Raw genomic sequence first — 16,888 nt, 5'->3', positions numbered from 1 at the left:
TAGCCTTTCCATAGCCGAAAGGTCATAGCACTGATCTCATAATTAAGGGATCGGAAGTTCCAATCCCGCTAGAGACAATGCGATTCACAGTTTGTGTAAATATTTAAATCCTAGATTTTATGTTTTCCTTTATTTCATGCTCCAGAAGATTCTGGACCTTTCTTTAATTTACCAGATAATTGTTCTGGACTTTTCTTACTGTCTCCAGAAAAGTATTCTTGGACTTTCCCTGCTAATATAAAAGCAGAAGATCTGTCAGTCACTGTGTTCTCAATTCAATTGTGTTGAGTTAATAAAATGGTTTAGTTCTACTTCTTGTGTGTGTCATTGAGTTCCACACTAGACTACCTACGTGACAATATATTTAAACAAGAATCCGGGTTCTTCCGAGGGAAAACTATCTGGTGATCTATTTTAGTTCTCAACGTCTTAGCTATAAAATGTTGATAAAAAAAAAGGATTTTCGAAATTAATATAAAATAATAAAAAGGAAGAACTTGATTTTTTTGATTAAATACGAATTCCAGAATATCAAATGCCATGTTGTAGAAGATTGTTTAATCAAGCAAACGAAGTGCATACTCAATTATCATTATGGAGTAGCAAGTGACATGCTAACAGTGTGGACAGAAACAGTCAAACAGTGAAGCTGATAACCAATGAATGTTCAGATTGATTAAGCAGTAGAATGTAGGTTACTGAATGTTGCCAAAATAAATTGGCCACAATGGAACAAGGAATAGTCAACTTGAGAACCAATGAATGCTCAGGTTGATTACGCAGTAGAGTGTAGGTTACTGAATGTTGCCAAAATAAATGGGCAACAATGGAACGAGGAATAGTCAACTTGAGAACCAATGAATGCTCAGGTGAATTAAGCAGTAGAGTGTAGGTTACTGAATGTTGCCAAAAGTGGCAACAATGGAACGAGGAATAGTCAACTAGAGAACCAATGAATGCTCAGATTGATTATACAGTAAGTCATTCAAGGTAACTCAAATGCTGCCAAAATATAGTGGCAACCATGGACACGGGGGCAGAATTAAAAAAAATCCATGAATTCTAAGGGAAGGCTCTGCTTCTTATCTATTTTCAAGATGTGTTGCGGAGACGTTAGATAATTTACCAAGCGTTTTCTAAGCTCATTATCAAACAACATTCTTTGACCTAGTTAAGTTTTTTTGATATCTTTGATTAATAATAATAATAAACTACGTTTTTTTATTCCTTTATATTATTTCATGAAAAGAGTAAAAAGTACTAGAAATAATTAAGAAAATAAAGATTTTAGGAAAAGAGTAAAAAACACTGAAAACCATCAACATTAATGTCTGATTTACTATTTGTTATAATGAGAGTAAAAATCAGTTGAACGTATATTTAAAGAAATATAAACCTATTTGCTTTCTTAGATTAGATTAGTCGGGTTCAGTAGCTCAAAAAGGTGGTTAATTTATAAAAATTTCTGTTAAGATGATAGGAAAGTGCTTGGACAAGATTAAATCAAGATTCTTTACTCTTTCTATATAGAGACGCAACATATATACATACATACAAGACATAAATATGCTAAATTGATAATTGGGAAGTGAGTAGATTTTTTGATTTCTTGGAATTCTTTCTATTTATTTTTGAATTAATGAAATTGATATAAGTAAATATTAATAAAACAAATAGCATTGTTCTTCATTGTTTTCTTTATTTATATGAAATAAAACCCAGTAGAAATGGATTTGTTGAAATGACCAAATACGCTTCTTTAGCCGTATTACCTACAAGATGATTTACGAAGTTTTAAATTTGATGTTGCAAAAAAAAAAAAAAAAAAAAAAAAAAACACACTCAAGAACTTAAAGTGGATAAATAGCACAAATAGCAAGGTTTCCCCCCCATTTTTTCCAATATTATAACAATCCTCTCAATTTTAATTTGAAACATTAGTAGCTTTACTACCCTCATGTATCTTATTGCAAAACCGATTTAAAACTGTAATTAGATAAATCTTTTAATTTGAAAAATTACTATCAAATCGAAATAGTAAATTTTTAGAAGCAGTTCAATCGTTTCAAACAGCAAAGACCAATTAACCGATTACATAAAATGCCCCATGCATTTAAATTATTCTTAGAGTGATGAGTGATTAGAGATATGATTGACTAATTTTTTCAGTATTCTTTGTTTTGCAAATACCAATGTTACCAACAGGTGGCCTATTGGATTTCTTAAACCATAAACACTTTTCATACATGGAATTGGCAACGCATAATAAAACTTCCAATATAATATAATTATCTTCTTCCAGTATAATATAATTCTGATATAACATAATTACATCAATATCTATTCCAGGCTGTGGAAAGTATACGAACTGATTATCATCCTTTGGTTCATATCTGTAGAACTCGATATCATCCTTGTACCATTTGACGACGTACAGTTCTTCATTGCCCAAGTCGTAGCTGCACATCAATGTGACGGACTCTCCAACAATAGCGGCAGCTGGCACGACTAGCTCTGTGACTCGAACGCTCCTAGCCCATGCTAAACCTGGAATATTGGAGGAGTTAGAATTGAAAGTACATTTTCAAATGAGAAATAGCAAAGATTCGAATTCGTTAAGTTTAGATCTCTACAATTTTGAGTGTTGCCAAGTGGATAACATAATTTCGTATGTCGTTAAAAATTTTTTCAAATAAAAATATCATTTAATGTGTACGCACCTTAAGTAATAACAGATAACTGATGTTTAATAAAGATAAAATTCACGAAAACTTCTTAATGCTTAAGAATTGTTATAAATGCTGTAATTTGCTTCTTATGCTGTAATTGCTGTAATTAAGTCATTTCAAGTTTTAGTTAGGGAAGAAAAATTTAGATTCAAAATCTAGAAAATACAGATTTTTTTATTAGCCTGAACATTGAATAGTTCAATTGAAATGAACAATCTTAATAAAAGTTTGTAAAAGTTGTTGCTAAGATTAAAAGTAAACTCAATGATATTTTAATGAAACAATGAAAATAATTACAATTTTCCACAAAATCAGCGGGAATGGTTTCCCCGAAATTTTCTCGCATTCTCTTTAATAAAAGTGTTGCTCTAGAGAACTCCTTGCATGGCATTGGCGTACAATATTCACAAAATATTATCTTTTGAAACGAATTTAGCATTTTTACTGAATCTATTGTATTATCCGTAGCGGAATTTTGGTCATGAATCACTTGATAGAATCCGAAAATTGATTTTGTGTTTTAGATGCCTTTTTCCCAATTGATTAAAACAAATATTTGACACAAAACTATACTTGTGGTCACAAAATGCCATACCAAATTTAATATAATTAAGCCATTTCGTTTTTGAGTTATCGCGTTTGCGCGTTTCTGAAAATACAGACCGACAGACGGTCAACTCTTTGTCAGATTTGGCTCAAACTTTGATTCTTGTCTACGCTAATGATGTTAAATCTATACCGAATTTCATTCATCTAGTTATCTTAGCTTTATAGTTGTCGTGTTAAATTATATTCGGACAGCGGGACCGACAGATTTGCTCTTAACAGAGTTTGTTCAAAATTTGATAGATATCTATAAATTTGATATAAAGACCATATATCAAATTCCGGTACTTACCTATTATCGCAACCAGGTTGGCGCGATTTGTAAGTTTGAGTAAGAAAGTATGAATAGAAAGAAAATGTACATTTATTAATTACAGATAATTTTTAATACAGTTTTTTATATTATTTTGTTTTAAAATAATATATCTATTAAATTGCGAATTTTAATGCCGTAAGTAGGGTCGCCGAATTTGGCTATTTATGCGAATTTTGGTCTGGTTGCATTAATACGTAAGTACCCAAATTCCATCCTTCTAGCTCAAAACGTTTTTGAGTTACTTTTGTGACAGACAGACCGACAGAAATTCTACAAAAATGTGTTTTTTGAACTGAGGGAGGTATAAAATGATTACCAATACTTTATCTATACTAGATATACGAGAAAATAAAAATGCTCAGTTCATAAGTAAAGTACTGAAAATATTTGAAAATTAAAAATATTGAAAATTAAAATACTGATATTCAAAAAGCAAAATACTGAAACGTGTAAAATAAGCTTAAAAAAAGCATATAATATAAAAGTATTTACGACGCAAAGAAAAAGTTTTTTCCTAGAAGATTTGAATTGCTTATTACACTTATTCTTCAAACCTCCTGTTGTATACTTTTGATTCATGAGGAATAATCAATATTCAGTTACAAATTAAGAAATTCCTAAATGACTTAAATATAAAAAGGTATAACAATGTCTTTTATTGTAAGGTATTCATTCAGCTGGTTTTCATATATAGAAACGATTTGCCGATTACTTTCGCACGAAATTTCACAAATACAGTACAGATGTAAAGATAGATTCTTATTGTCAAATGTGGTTCTTGACGCACTATGGAAGACTATGATGAAATTCTTAGATTATTCCTGTGGTAAATTATCTCCACGAGAGGACGCTTTGCATTCTTCCGATGACAGTCAGCAGCCAGTAGGCAGAGTTCAGAATTCAGCAGAGGAGAGAGACGTCAGCCGTGAAAGGTGTGACCGGAACTCGAAAAGACATGATCCTCTGAAAAAGGCCGAAAGTAGAATTCTTGCGTAGAAGAATTCATCTGCAAATAGGGATTGCAATACCGGGATACCGAATACCGGTATTTTGAGTTATTTGTACAATTTTGTATTACCGGTATTCATAAATTTAAATACCGGTTTTTCGGTATTTACTAGAAATTTTTAAAATCGTCTCCACTATATGTTGAGGGATCGAGAACATAGCAAAATAGAATACGTTTTTGTTTTTATGTCTCCCTAACGAGCGAAAGCAATTAGTTAATTAATGGCTTTATTAATTGCTTAAATCTAAATTAGAGAAACATGGATTATCCCTGGAAGAAAGATATTGTATCCATAACGACTGAAGGAGCAACAATTACGAAAAAAGTTGGAAAGTTGATTGATGCAAATCAGCAATTGTGCTATGCACATAGAATTCAATTAGGAGTAATAGATGTATTATACCAAAAAAATAAATAACAGATGAATCCAAATACTGTGGATATAGAAACTTCGGATTCAAACTTTCAAGAGAGTAAGAGTGAGAGTAATATTGACAATGAAGATAATGACAATGTAATTGTTAAAGAAGATATTGCTAATGAGGATGAAATATTATCCATATACCCATCAAGAATTGCTTCCTATAATTTATAAAGTTCGGAAAATTGTTAAGATATTTAAACGTTCCTCTATAAAAAAATGATATATTACTAAAATATATACTAACTGAAAATAAAACAGAATATATGTTAATATTAGATTCTAAAACGCGTTGGAACAGTTTTCTCCTAATGATGGAACTATTTTTGAAACTGAGAAATCCAATCCAAAAAGCGATAATCGACTTAAACCTGTAAGTTAATTTTTCAGATAGTGAATTCGACTTAATATCCAGAACTGTATCATCTCTACTTCCAATAAAACTGACTATTGAGGCATTATGTCGGAGAGATTCTAATTTATTAACAGCTAATGCAACAATACATTTCATGTTGCAGTCACTGAAAGAACAGCTCACATAGCTATCTGAAGAACTATATATTACATTGAAAAATCGAACAGAAGAAAGGCATACCGAAATAGAAAATGTCTTATGGTATTTACATAATTATAATGATTTTAAAAATGAAAATGAAAAAGAAGAAAAGAAAATAACCAATTCAAACCTGATCAAGTTTACAGTAAATTTTCTTAAAATGTTTTACCCACAAACCTATCCACATTAAGAAGTTCAGCTATCAAAGATTATGATGATACTAATGTCGATAACAAAAAGGAATCGTCTCTTGGACAAAAATTAGATTTAACCATAAATAAAAAAATTTCAACGAACCAAAATACAATACATAAATCAGCTACATCCAAAACCATCCGACGAGAAATCTATTTATTTGATGATGAGGGATTTAGAGGTAAATATTTGGGAAAAGTATATCGCGCATTGCTAACAGTACCACCAACTAGCGTAGATGCCGAAAGAGCGTTTTCGACAGATTGTAATTTTTACACAAATCTACTTTTCAGGCTTAATGACATGCATTATGTTTTTTAAGATCAGATTTCAAAAATGTGTAATAGTACCACAGACTGAATAGTGATATTTACACTTTTTTTGTGATTTAAATAAATAAGATGTTCCTTTACTTTTTTCTGATTCTTTATATATTGTTATAATTTATAAGTTACAAATTATTTTTGTGATATTTACACTCTCTAATAAACTGGCAAATAAAACAATGAAACACCTGTGTTTTCTTTCTTTTTCTAAAATTTCTAATACCGGTATTAAAACTGGTATCCCGGTATTAAGATCTAAAAAATACCGAATACCGGTATTGAAATTTTGGTCCGATATTGCAATCCCTATCTGCAAATGCTTAAATGTACCATGCGTAGGTGGTAAAGATCAATTGCACAACATCAACTGTCCATCTTCATCTAATACGAATTTCTTCTTCATCATGGAATTCCCACTTGTAAAAATCCTCATAATTATCCTTTGTTTATCAAGAAATAAAACGATTAAGCTAATCCAAGTGGACTGATGCATTAAAACCCACCGCACAAACATTCCAAAATTTTAACGTGATAATTACGAGTAGAAGTTGATTTCTTAGGGTAAATGCCCAACAGAAATCAGTTTTAAATATTCTGTAATATTTATGTTTAATGTAATATGATGAACCTAAATTTGAAATAATGATTCTCTATTTGTAATGTAACATACTATTTCCTCTAAATTACTGTAACTAAACGTAATTAATGGTCTCCATTTATCCACCTTACCCCTGTAAGTTTCCTCAGATATTAATAAGCTATTCTGAGTAATTCTAATAACTACTGAGTACTATTCTAATAATTTGTTTGTCGTTGGTAAAAAATCTTCAGTTAAATTCTTTTTCCAACTAAATCGAAAATTTTAAATGATGGATGGAAAACTCTAACGCAATTTGAAAGAAGAGTACCAAATTTTCTTACCTATTTTACTAGTTCTAGTGCAATGCTATATTTACGAAAAAAGAGATTTGTTATGTTGTCTGTCGTGTCCAAATATATTTCTGGACCACAGTGGCGCAGTCGTATAGTCTTGATTATGGGCCAGGAAGGTTCTAGGATCCAAACTCGATTCCGCTAATGATTCGCTATCTGAACGGGCTTGGTGTACCTTATATCAACCGCCGTGGATACTCCCGCTGGTGAGGTATAGAAGCTTGGAGATGGTACACAGCTTATTTTCCAGAACCAATATTATTTTTATCATCTGACCGCGGGTCAAAATTATGACGTCCATACTGAAAAAAGTTCATGCTTTGATTTGAAACGAGAAGATGAATTGATTATACAAATTTCTTTTAGTGTGCACATAATGCTTTTATTATATTCAGCTGCCAGTCGAAAGTTGATGTTCAATAACTGATTAAAAAAGGGGTGATTCTTAAAGTTTTATTACAAGCTTTCAATAGTTGACTGCTATGTGCCTTATATAAAAAACCATTATGCCTTTTAACCAATAATGATCATTGTTGTAATTGCTTCATTATTAAGAAATGAGACATCAGTAATATATACATTAATAGAGTCAATTCATTTTTACGTAATATATTTTTAAGCTGCCATGCTAATCTGATTTTGAGATCATATCTTTCAGAGAGTCGCAGGGAAAGCGCGTGACAACTTGAAATTAAATTAGACTGGACATATTTGTCACTTTATTGTGATTTCAAATGAATTGTCTCCATTAGATAAAATTAATTTAGAAAATGGTATCGTATTAATAGATATTAAAATATTGCTAATGGTATTATCTATTATTTTGATTTTGTTAATTATGGATTTTAGGCAAATAATGTTCATATGCTTGATTGTTATCAACGAACTGCAGTTTGAAACGCATGTTGTTGGATCTAGATCTAGAAAATTTGGTATGTACTTCAATTCTAAAATGTTTCTGATAAGATCTGAGAGGAAAGATATGGTTATGTTACAAACTTGTAATTTGCTTCCCATCACGGCTAGTATCACCGTAAGAAAGACCCTTTGTAAGATCTGTCCTGTGCGTCAATGACCTGTGAGCTTGGCGACCATTTGGCGACGAATTTGGCGAGTTTGGCGACTAAATGGATACTACTGGAAAGTTCGAGAACTTTCACGATCCATCCACTAAGACCCGAGATACAGCCAGGTACGCCCTGATTGGTCTGAAGACTCTAGCCCCGCCTCCCGGAACTATAAAAGACGGGCACTCAGAAGCTACGAAGAAGTCGTGTCGTGTGTATCGGAAGAAGAAGTTGTGTGGATAGTCAGAAGACGTGAGTGAGAGGGGTCGGAGTCGCCGACGAGTAAACAGATTTGAGAGGATCAGACAGCAAGCAAGCTGCTGAACTATTAGAGGTTAAATGTGCTGCGTCATTACGATTTACTGGCGGTATTTGCAGTAGAAGAAAAAAATTTTGTAACAGTTACAACAGTGTGTAATCAGAATACATTCACTAAGATCCTATATTGATTATTGCCATAATCACCATAAAATTTTTTCCATTATATCCATATAACTTAGCTTTATCATATTTAACATATAATTTATAATAATGAAACATGATATTCAGCCGCAATAAAAGACAAAAGATGCGTATGCAAATACATGCTGACGATTAAGTAACTACATTTAAAGTAATTAAAGGAAATCAATCGACCCGATTTGAGAAAACAATCGCTTGAACCTGATTAAAATAATAACTTGTGTGGGAAGAAGCAAAAGCTATATATGAAGCAGCAAGGATTGTACTGCATGTTTTCACCCTTATTTCTCTAATAAAACTTTTGAAGATATTTTTGAATATATATTACAACAATATGTAAGGTCTTAATTAATGTGTTATTACTTACAGGCGTTGCAGTAATTTTTTAATACTTCTTTTATTTGCACGTTATTATTGCTATAGAATTGAGAGTACATTTTAAAAACCAGCAACAATTGTTTCCCCAAAATTTTCTCATAGTCTCTAATAAAAGTGTGATTCTAGAGAACGCAATGTATGACACTGGCATATAATAATTACGAAATATTATCTTGTGGCGGAATTTATTCTTTTACTGAATCTATCGTGTCAAGTATTTTTGACGATTAATCCCCGGCAGGTCTTTAATAGTATTCGAAAGCCGAATTTGTGTTTTAGACATGTATTTCTCAACCGATTGGGACAAAGATTTGACAGAAAACTCCACTTTCTGTCACAAAATCCCATACCAAAATTTGATACATTTAAATCATTGCTTTTTTGAATTATCGCGTTTACATGTTTCTGAAAGTACAGACCGACAGACAATCAACTCTTTACTGGATTTAGCTCAAAAGCATTATCATGCTATGGTGTTTTGAAGTACAGATTCCAGTATTTTAAATTTCATGCATTATCTTGAGCTTTGACTGATCAGTTCTTGATTCTAACATCTTTAATGTAGCTCTGTGAATAGGCTTAACACATTAGTTGCTGCATGATTCGCCTGCGATTCATACTATGTGAGGCCACACTTCATACATAATTAGATCAGATCAGATTATATTAGATTAATTTCCTCTTTATTGTAATTAAATTTGGCGAACAAGAGATAGATATATTATATTAAAGATAGTCATAAGCCCTGGAAGCAAATATGTTAAATTATTTTTGTTTTGTTTCAACTTCTGTATGTTATAATTAGCCCCAAAATGCGTGAATTTTTATTTTTATAAAAAATATTTGAAATCAACAGGAAATGGGTATAGTTAACGGATAAAATACAAAAAAAAAAAAAAAACACTTAAGATTTTTTTTTCTAAATTTTCAAATATATATATATATATATATATATATATATATATATATATATATATATATATATATATATATATATATATATATATATATATATATATATATATATATATATATATATATATATATATATATATATATATATATATATATATATATATATATATATATAATGATATTTTAACTCTAATTTCAATTTAATTAATTTTCATAGTAACTTCATCTTAATTTAGCCCATAGTAACTTCATTCTAAAATATTCTCTTATTTCGTGATCCAATTCCACTGTCTCTACTTAATTAATTCAAGAGAAGCTTTGTTAAATTGTTGAATCAGCTAAAATCTAACTTTCCCACCCTACGTGTGAAGAGATAACATACCGCTGATCAAGCAAATTCTTTTTTAAAATCTCCCTGTGTTTCCCCTACCTTGTCCACCCGTGTAATGAAAATCGCTATCGAAATCTCCTAATACATTAGCACTGTAAAGAAATATTTTCCCTATCAAAATCCTAGGTTATTTAAGAGCAGGGATAAAATGTCCAAGAGCTTCTTCCCTCATTCCTTTCTGTGTCGTTCTGTGTGCTCGTCGCTTGTACATATGCTTGCTTCTTCAAAATGAAATAAAACGACGTCACGAAATTAAAAGTATCTTCATTGTCTTCAAACTGCATCAGGCTTCATAACAAATAATATTACACACACACACACACACACACACATATATATATATATATATATATATATATATATATATATATATATATATATATATTGTTGTATTTCTACATCCTCATGGACAATCCTTCCGTGAGCTCTTCAAATCTACTGCATACCATAATATAATATTTCAAATATAAATAATACCTCTCATTACATTAAAAAACATGGAAATTCATAAGACAACAATTTTTAGCATTTCAACATAAAGGAAAATTGCATGTGCTACATGACCATTGTGCGGTGCCCTTACATAATGGAATTTCACACTTCAGTCGGTTTGAAAATATAGACCAGGGACCAAAGCCGTCTTTTCGTACATCCACAGGCAGCAGCGGATGAGATGACCCTCTAGGTTTAGTGAACTTATGTAGAACCAATTTTGCATACCGATGTTTTTTTACTTCACAAAATAGCTACATTTTTCTTGCATATATTTATTAGCATATGTAAGAATACAAATATTATTTGCTATCCTTTCTTTCTCTCTATCGAAAAACAATTTTTCCTGTATGTTTTTATAACTTTTTATATAAGTATTCGTAATTCGTAACACCCGCCGAATTGAAATTGTACTCAGATAGCGCGACAACAATAAATATTGTAACTGAACCAGAAATAAACTTTCAAAAATTCTAGTTCCACTCGCAAATGATAAAACAGTTCTGGTAAAATTAAAATTAATTGAAAGAAAACACTATACAAAGCTTGCTACATAAAGAAATATGAGGTTTATGCAGATCTACATAGATATGCATTTAAGGGTTAAATTTGCAATGCGTTTTTGGTTTATTGCTATAAAGTGCAAAATAAACATCTGGTTGAGAGTATATTTAGTTTTTAGTCAGAAATATGTATAATAGTTTTTATGTTCATGATGAATTTTTTTAAAGATATAAAGTTCTGTTTTCAGATTGAAAAAGAAATTTGAGAGATCAAATTCCTCTTTTTTAATATATTTATAGAGCTTTATTACAAATCGCTTTTGGCATTTCTTTATATATATACGAAAATCAATTCTTCAAAAGAAATCGTTAAAAAAATTTGTTCTGAAGAGGTTTCTTTCATTGTTATGAAATTCCCTAAATTATTAAGAAAACTTTTTTCCCCCTAATTTTATTTCTTGCTTTTAAAAACTATTCTTTGTCAATAAATCTTTAGAAGCGAGCGAAATTACTTTGGGAGCTGTTATTGCACTTGAGATTCGACATTGTAGTTAACTCTCCTTCGGGTTTTCGATTTGAAAGAGAAATTCTGTAGAATGAAGAACCGAAAAAAAAAAAATGAAAGGGGAAAGGTAAGCGAAGAACAAATAGTGAGGGCAAGAAATTGGGTTCTCGAACACATGGTATGAAATTGATCGCCGGTATTGGATTGTCTACTACTTGGGAATTGATTGTACGACAAGAAAGCATTGTTAACGTGATTGCTGATGGTTAGAGTAACTTAAGTTGTCTTCTGAAAACATTTGCTTAAGAATATCAATGAATCGTGATCGATAAATTAAAAAGAAATCGATTCAATCAAGATACAAGACGTTTTTAACAATTATCGTTTGTCCTATTAAATCAAATATTTTTTAGATATAAAAAGAAATCAATTCAAGGAAGATACAAGATATTTTTAATAATTACCGTTTGTCGAATTAAATAAAATATTTTTTAGATATAAAAAGAAATCAATTCAAGGAAGATACAAGACATTTGTAATAATTATCGTTTGTCGAATTAAATAAAATATTTATTAGATATAAAAAGAAATCAATTCGAGGAAGACACAAGACATTTTTAATAATTATCGTTTGTCGAATTAAATAAAATATTTATTAGATATAAAAAGAAATCAATTCAAGGAAGATACAAGGCATTTTTAATTATTATCGTCTGTCGTATTAAATAAAATGTTTATTAGATTTAAGATATTTATTAATTATTCTATGAAAAATACTGCATTTTTTTGAATTTTTAGCTATAAATGTTCAATTAGCTTTATGAATAAGCTTGGTTATTTACAACGCCAAAAAGAAAATTTACTGACGCGGATTTGAAATAAAGATAATTTAATAGAATTAAAAACACTCGATTATATTCATAGAATCAAAGAAATTTCTGTAATTTTTAAAATTTATGTACCAGTTTCCAATTGCAATAAATTAACGAAAATTAATTAAATTATGGAAGAGAAAATAATAACTCACATTTTTTAAACCTGTAATTTCACTATGTGATTAGAAGTGACACTTTTAAAGGGCACAATTTTTTAAAGGATCTATATTAAATACTTGAATAAATAAAATTCTTGATAAAATATTTAAGCGAATAAAATCATATTATCGCATGAAAATTGCTTTGTTATAGTGGACTTCTGAATTTCTTGGTTGAATCAGAGAAATTTTTATCGAATAAAAAATATATTCTCTAGCACGTATAAAACCTGCGGAAGATTCTACTTTCCGTTCTTATATTTTAAATATAAATTTTTAATTTAATCAAGAAAGCTAGATAAAGATTAATCAGTTTAGGTTTTCAAATTTAAATTCAAACTTAAGGAGAGATGATAAAAAATTATGCATGCATTGCTTAATTATTAAAACCATGCAAGGTTTTTAAAATAGTACATGTTAGGTATCTATAAATATTTGAAACTTAGAAATTTTTTTCTGAGGAAGCAATTGGGAACAAACTAAGGCAATATTTAATTAAAAATTTTAACAACCATTAATTCTTATGATTAAATTAAATAGCGCAGAAAACATTGCTTAAGAAACTACGGATCTTAATTAATACTGACGGATTAGCTGGTCGCCAAAGGTTGCTAGTAACTACAAAAGAAATGTGCACTTTTGAATATATTTCCTCCTTATAACTTTTTGCTAAAAAAATCCTTTACCTTTTTAGTAGCTTTATAAATATTGACATTTTTTTGGGGGGGGGGAAGTGAGTGCAGAAGCGTATTATCACATTGCTCTGCGTTACCATAACAACAATACTGATTCGACTAATAAGTGCTTAAAATTGTTTTTATAGTTATCAAAAACATAATTCATAAAATTAGGCAATAATACGACAACCATTTTATGTTAAAATAATTGTTAGAGTATTAATATTAAATGCAATATAAAATAATAATAAATAATTTTATCTAAACCGTAATCTCCTCTTCTTATAACCAATTACACAAAAGAAAAGATACTTTAATACTAAAAACTCTAAATATATAGAAATAAACAGGCATACTACAATCTCAATAAATGTGTTAAACTAGAAAGTATAATAAAAAAGTTACGAGTTCATTCTGTGCCTGTATCAAATGTTTGAACCTACTAATGGATTTTTTTTTCTTGTACGGTGAGTGCATAATTATTATTACTATACAAAAAGATTAAAAAAAATGCCAGTTGTCATTATAGAATCTTATTTTATTCATTTTGAAAGTAATAAGTTTCACGAAGATTCTTCAACCAGACATATTCGAGTTCTCTGCCTCTTATTTTAAATGAACCGAGTCACGCGAAGTGGTCATTATTCAGGCGTCAAGAACAGCCAATTGCCAGATCATTAAGATCCAGAAGCGAAAGGAAACTCAACATTTTGTTCTCGGTAGTTTCCTGAGTGGTTTCCTAATCTTCAAAATTCCGGACGATAGCGAACAATCTGTTGTTCGGCTTGAGTTACTAGTATGTATAGAGGCCTGAATGCGAAACTTTATTTGTACATCTTTTCCTTTAAAAAGCAAAGCATTAGTTTGTTCATCAAGCTCAAAATAATCATTTTAGTTTTCTCGTATGCAAAGTTTACACAAAGAAAGTATTATATTCACCTAAAAATTTGATTTATATATCTGAGATTTTGAAATTTTCTTTTGTATCTTAAAATAAAAGCAAGAAAAATATATGCATCTTTTACCTACATGTATCAAAAATATGTCGACCACGGGCCCTATATTATATTTATTTTGAATATTTATTTAAACACTTTGAGTAAAAATTATACTACAAACAAACTCAACATTTTTGTTCTCGGTAACTTCCTGATTGGTTACAACGTGTATTTAGTAGAACAGACACCATAGTTCGAGAAACTGTAATCCAGAGATTTTGAGAGAATCCCCTCGTTTTAGATTCACCTGAATATGAAAACATTTTTGAAACTATGTCTGTCTGTCTGTCTGTCATTGTGTGTACATGAGAGTACGATTGCCGATTTTGAAAATATTGTTATGAATTTGCGATGCAGCTTTCCAGCATAGTTGGTTCCATGGGAGGTCCCAGAGATTGGCGACAAACGTGGCGACCATTTGGCGACGAATTTGGCGACTTTGGCGCCAAAATAGATTATACCCGAAACATCGAGAATTTTCCTGATCCGTCCAGTAGGAACGGAGATACGCCTCGAACGTTCCTGATTGGTTGAGAGGTTTCTAGCCCCGCCTTCTGAGACCTATAAAAGGAAGCACCCGCAGCTGCCGGGCAGTGGGGAATTGAGTCGTGGACCAGTGGAGTCGAAGAGTAGTCGGAACCGACAATAAAGAACTGAGAGCCTTCCAGAGATAAGCGGAGCAGCGACGGAGTGAAGCTAGTGCTGAACTAAGCTGCGTGCTACTGTCTGTAGTAGAGTTTTGTATGCTGTTGTTGCTGCACCTCTCGGCTGAAGATAATCGTCTTCTGCGCTGTATATAGTTGTCGTCTTTGTGCTGTCCTGTGTGTCTTCGTGTAAATAAACGTCGCTGTTTTATTTTCTACTGCCGCCTGCTGATTGAGTGTTCTCCACACCATATAACTCCCACTATCCAAACGAACCCCGGAAATTCTGTAACATTATATAGAAAGATGAAATTCAGTCTATAGTTATAATACGAACTTTTATAGATGTAAACCAAATTTTTAGCCTCCCCCTCAGACTGTCCGTCCGTCCATGTGAATTTGAATATGACCTCATCTCTACAACAAACTCAGATGTCATGGGGATGGGAATGTGCAACAAGCTAAATAAGCCACAAAAAACATTTTATGATTTCTTTCTTCTTTTTTGCAATCCCAATTATTGTAGAAGGAAGCTCAATGAATGAACAAATAATGAATAATGATAATAAATAATGAACGAATAATGACAATGAATAAGATTCGGTTGAACCACATTTATGTTTGATCACACTAAGTAAGCGTCACCAGTAAAATAATAAAAATAATTAAAACAAATTATACATGAGAAGCAGCAAGAGAATGATAAAACTGTTTTTAAATGAAATACAAATTGAATATTTGAATTGAATTCCAAAAATCGATATTTAATTTTAAGTATGTGAAGTAAATAATACGAAAAAATAATCGTGCCTTGAAACGATTTAAAAAAAATATTAATTATACTATCCTGCAGAAATCGAGTTCCGAAGAAGGTGTTACATTTTTGTTTTCATGTTTCTACTCGTGCGTTTTGCGCAATTTACCAACTCTTGCGCAAGAATAGTCTCATCTTGATTTATAAATTTGAAAAAGAGATTTTTGTAACTAGAAATGTATTGAATTTTACAAAGTGGCGCTGGCAACTGATCCCTTTTCAAGTGTCTCCTCATGTTACTGGATCTTTTCGTTTTTTTCCCTTGGGGACCAGCTATGTTGAATGAATAGCTTCAAAATCTTATTAAGGAAGCTTTAACGAACACAAATAATGGCCTCCACCAGCGTAAACTGTTTCTCACAAATTTCTGTATTTCCCTTTAAGGTAAATTGCGATTTTTAACACTGTATAATAGTCACAATTAACACATAATTTCACGTATGTCACTTATAATTTACTGAGTAATTCGGTAAATATTTATAATACACATACAAGAATCAGACAGATTTCGGAATTAATACATTTAAGTAAAATTTGATATATTTCTCCCCTAGAGTGCCAATACATGAAATACACCAACGATGAAATATTTTATGGAAAATGTCCTTCACAATTAATATGGCTGTGAAATCTAATGTTATTAATTGCACATGAAATATTTCTTAAAATTTGTTAGAATTCAGGAAAAGACTTCAGGGCAATTAAATTTGCATCATTAATTTTATTAAAATTTGATGATGGTACAGAATTAAGTTTTTTGCAATAATATTTTTTGGGCGTTATCATGGATAAAGGCCAAAATCTTTCGTGAATTTTAGTTAAGATTCTAATAAAAACGTTAGAAAAATCTTTCCAGGCCACACATTTCTATCCTCCAAAGTATATTAGAGCCAAATTTGATAATTTTAGAGCAAATTC

General features: G+C 30.7%; 1 protein-coding gene across 1 annotated transcript in view; it reads right to left on the bottom strand.

Annotated features, from left to right (window-relative positions):
* Positions 1-11,845, bottom strand: part of LOC129966213 (uncharacterized) — a 29,134-nt gene extending 17,289 nt beyond the window's left edge. Inside the window, exons 1-2 of the mRNA XM_056080627.1 lie at positions 11,812-11,845; positions 2,333-2,547 (exon numbers count right to left, since the gene is read on the bottom strand). Coding sequence (XP_055936602.1) covers positions 2,333-2,547; positions 11,812-11,845 — 249 coding nt within the window. The remainder of the gene's footprint in view (positions 1-2,332; positions 2,548-11,811) is intronic.
* Positions 11,846-16,888: the final 5,043 nt, after the last annotated feature.

Source organism: Argiope bruennichi, chromosome 4, assembly GCF_947563725.1.
Source record: "Argiope bruennichi chromosome 4, qqArgBrue1.1, whole genome shotgun sequence".
NCBI lineage: Eukaryota > Metazoa > Arthropoda > Arachnida > Araneae > Araneidae > Argiope > Argiope bruennichi.
This window is presented reverse-complemented; position numbering and strand designations above follow the sequence as displayed.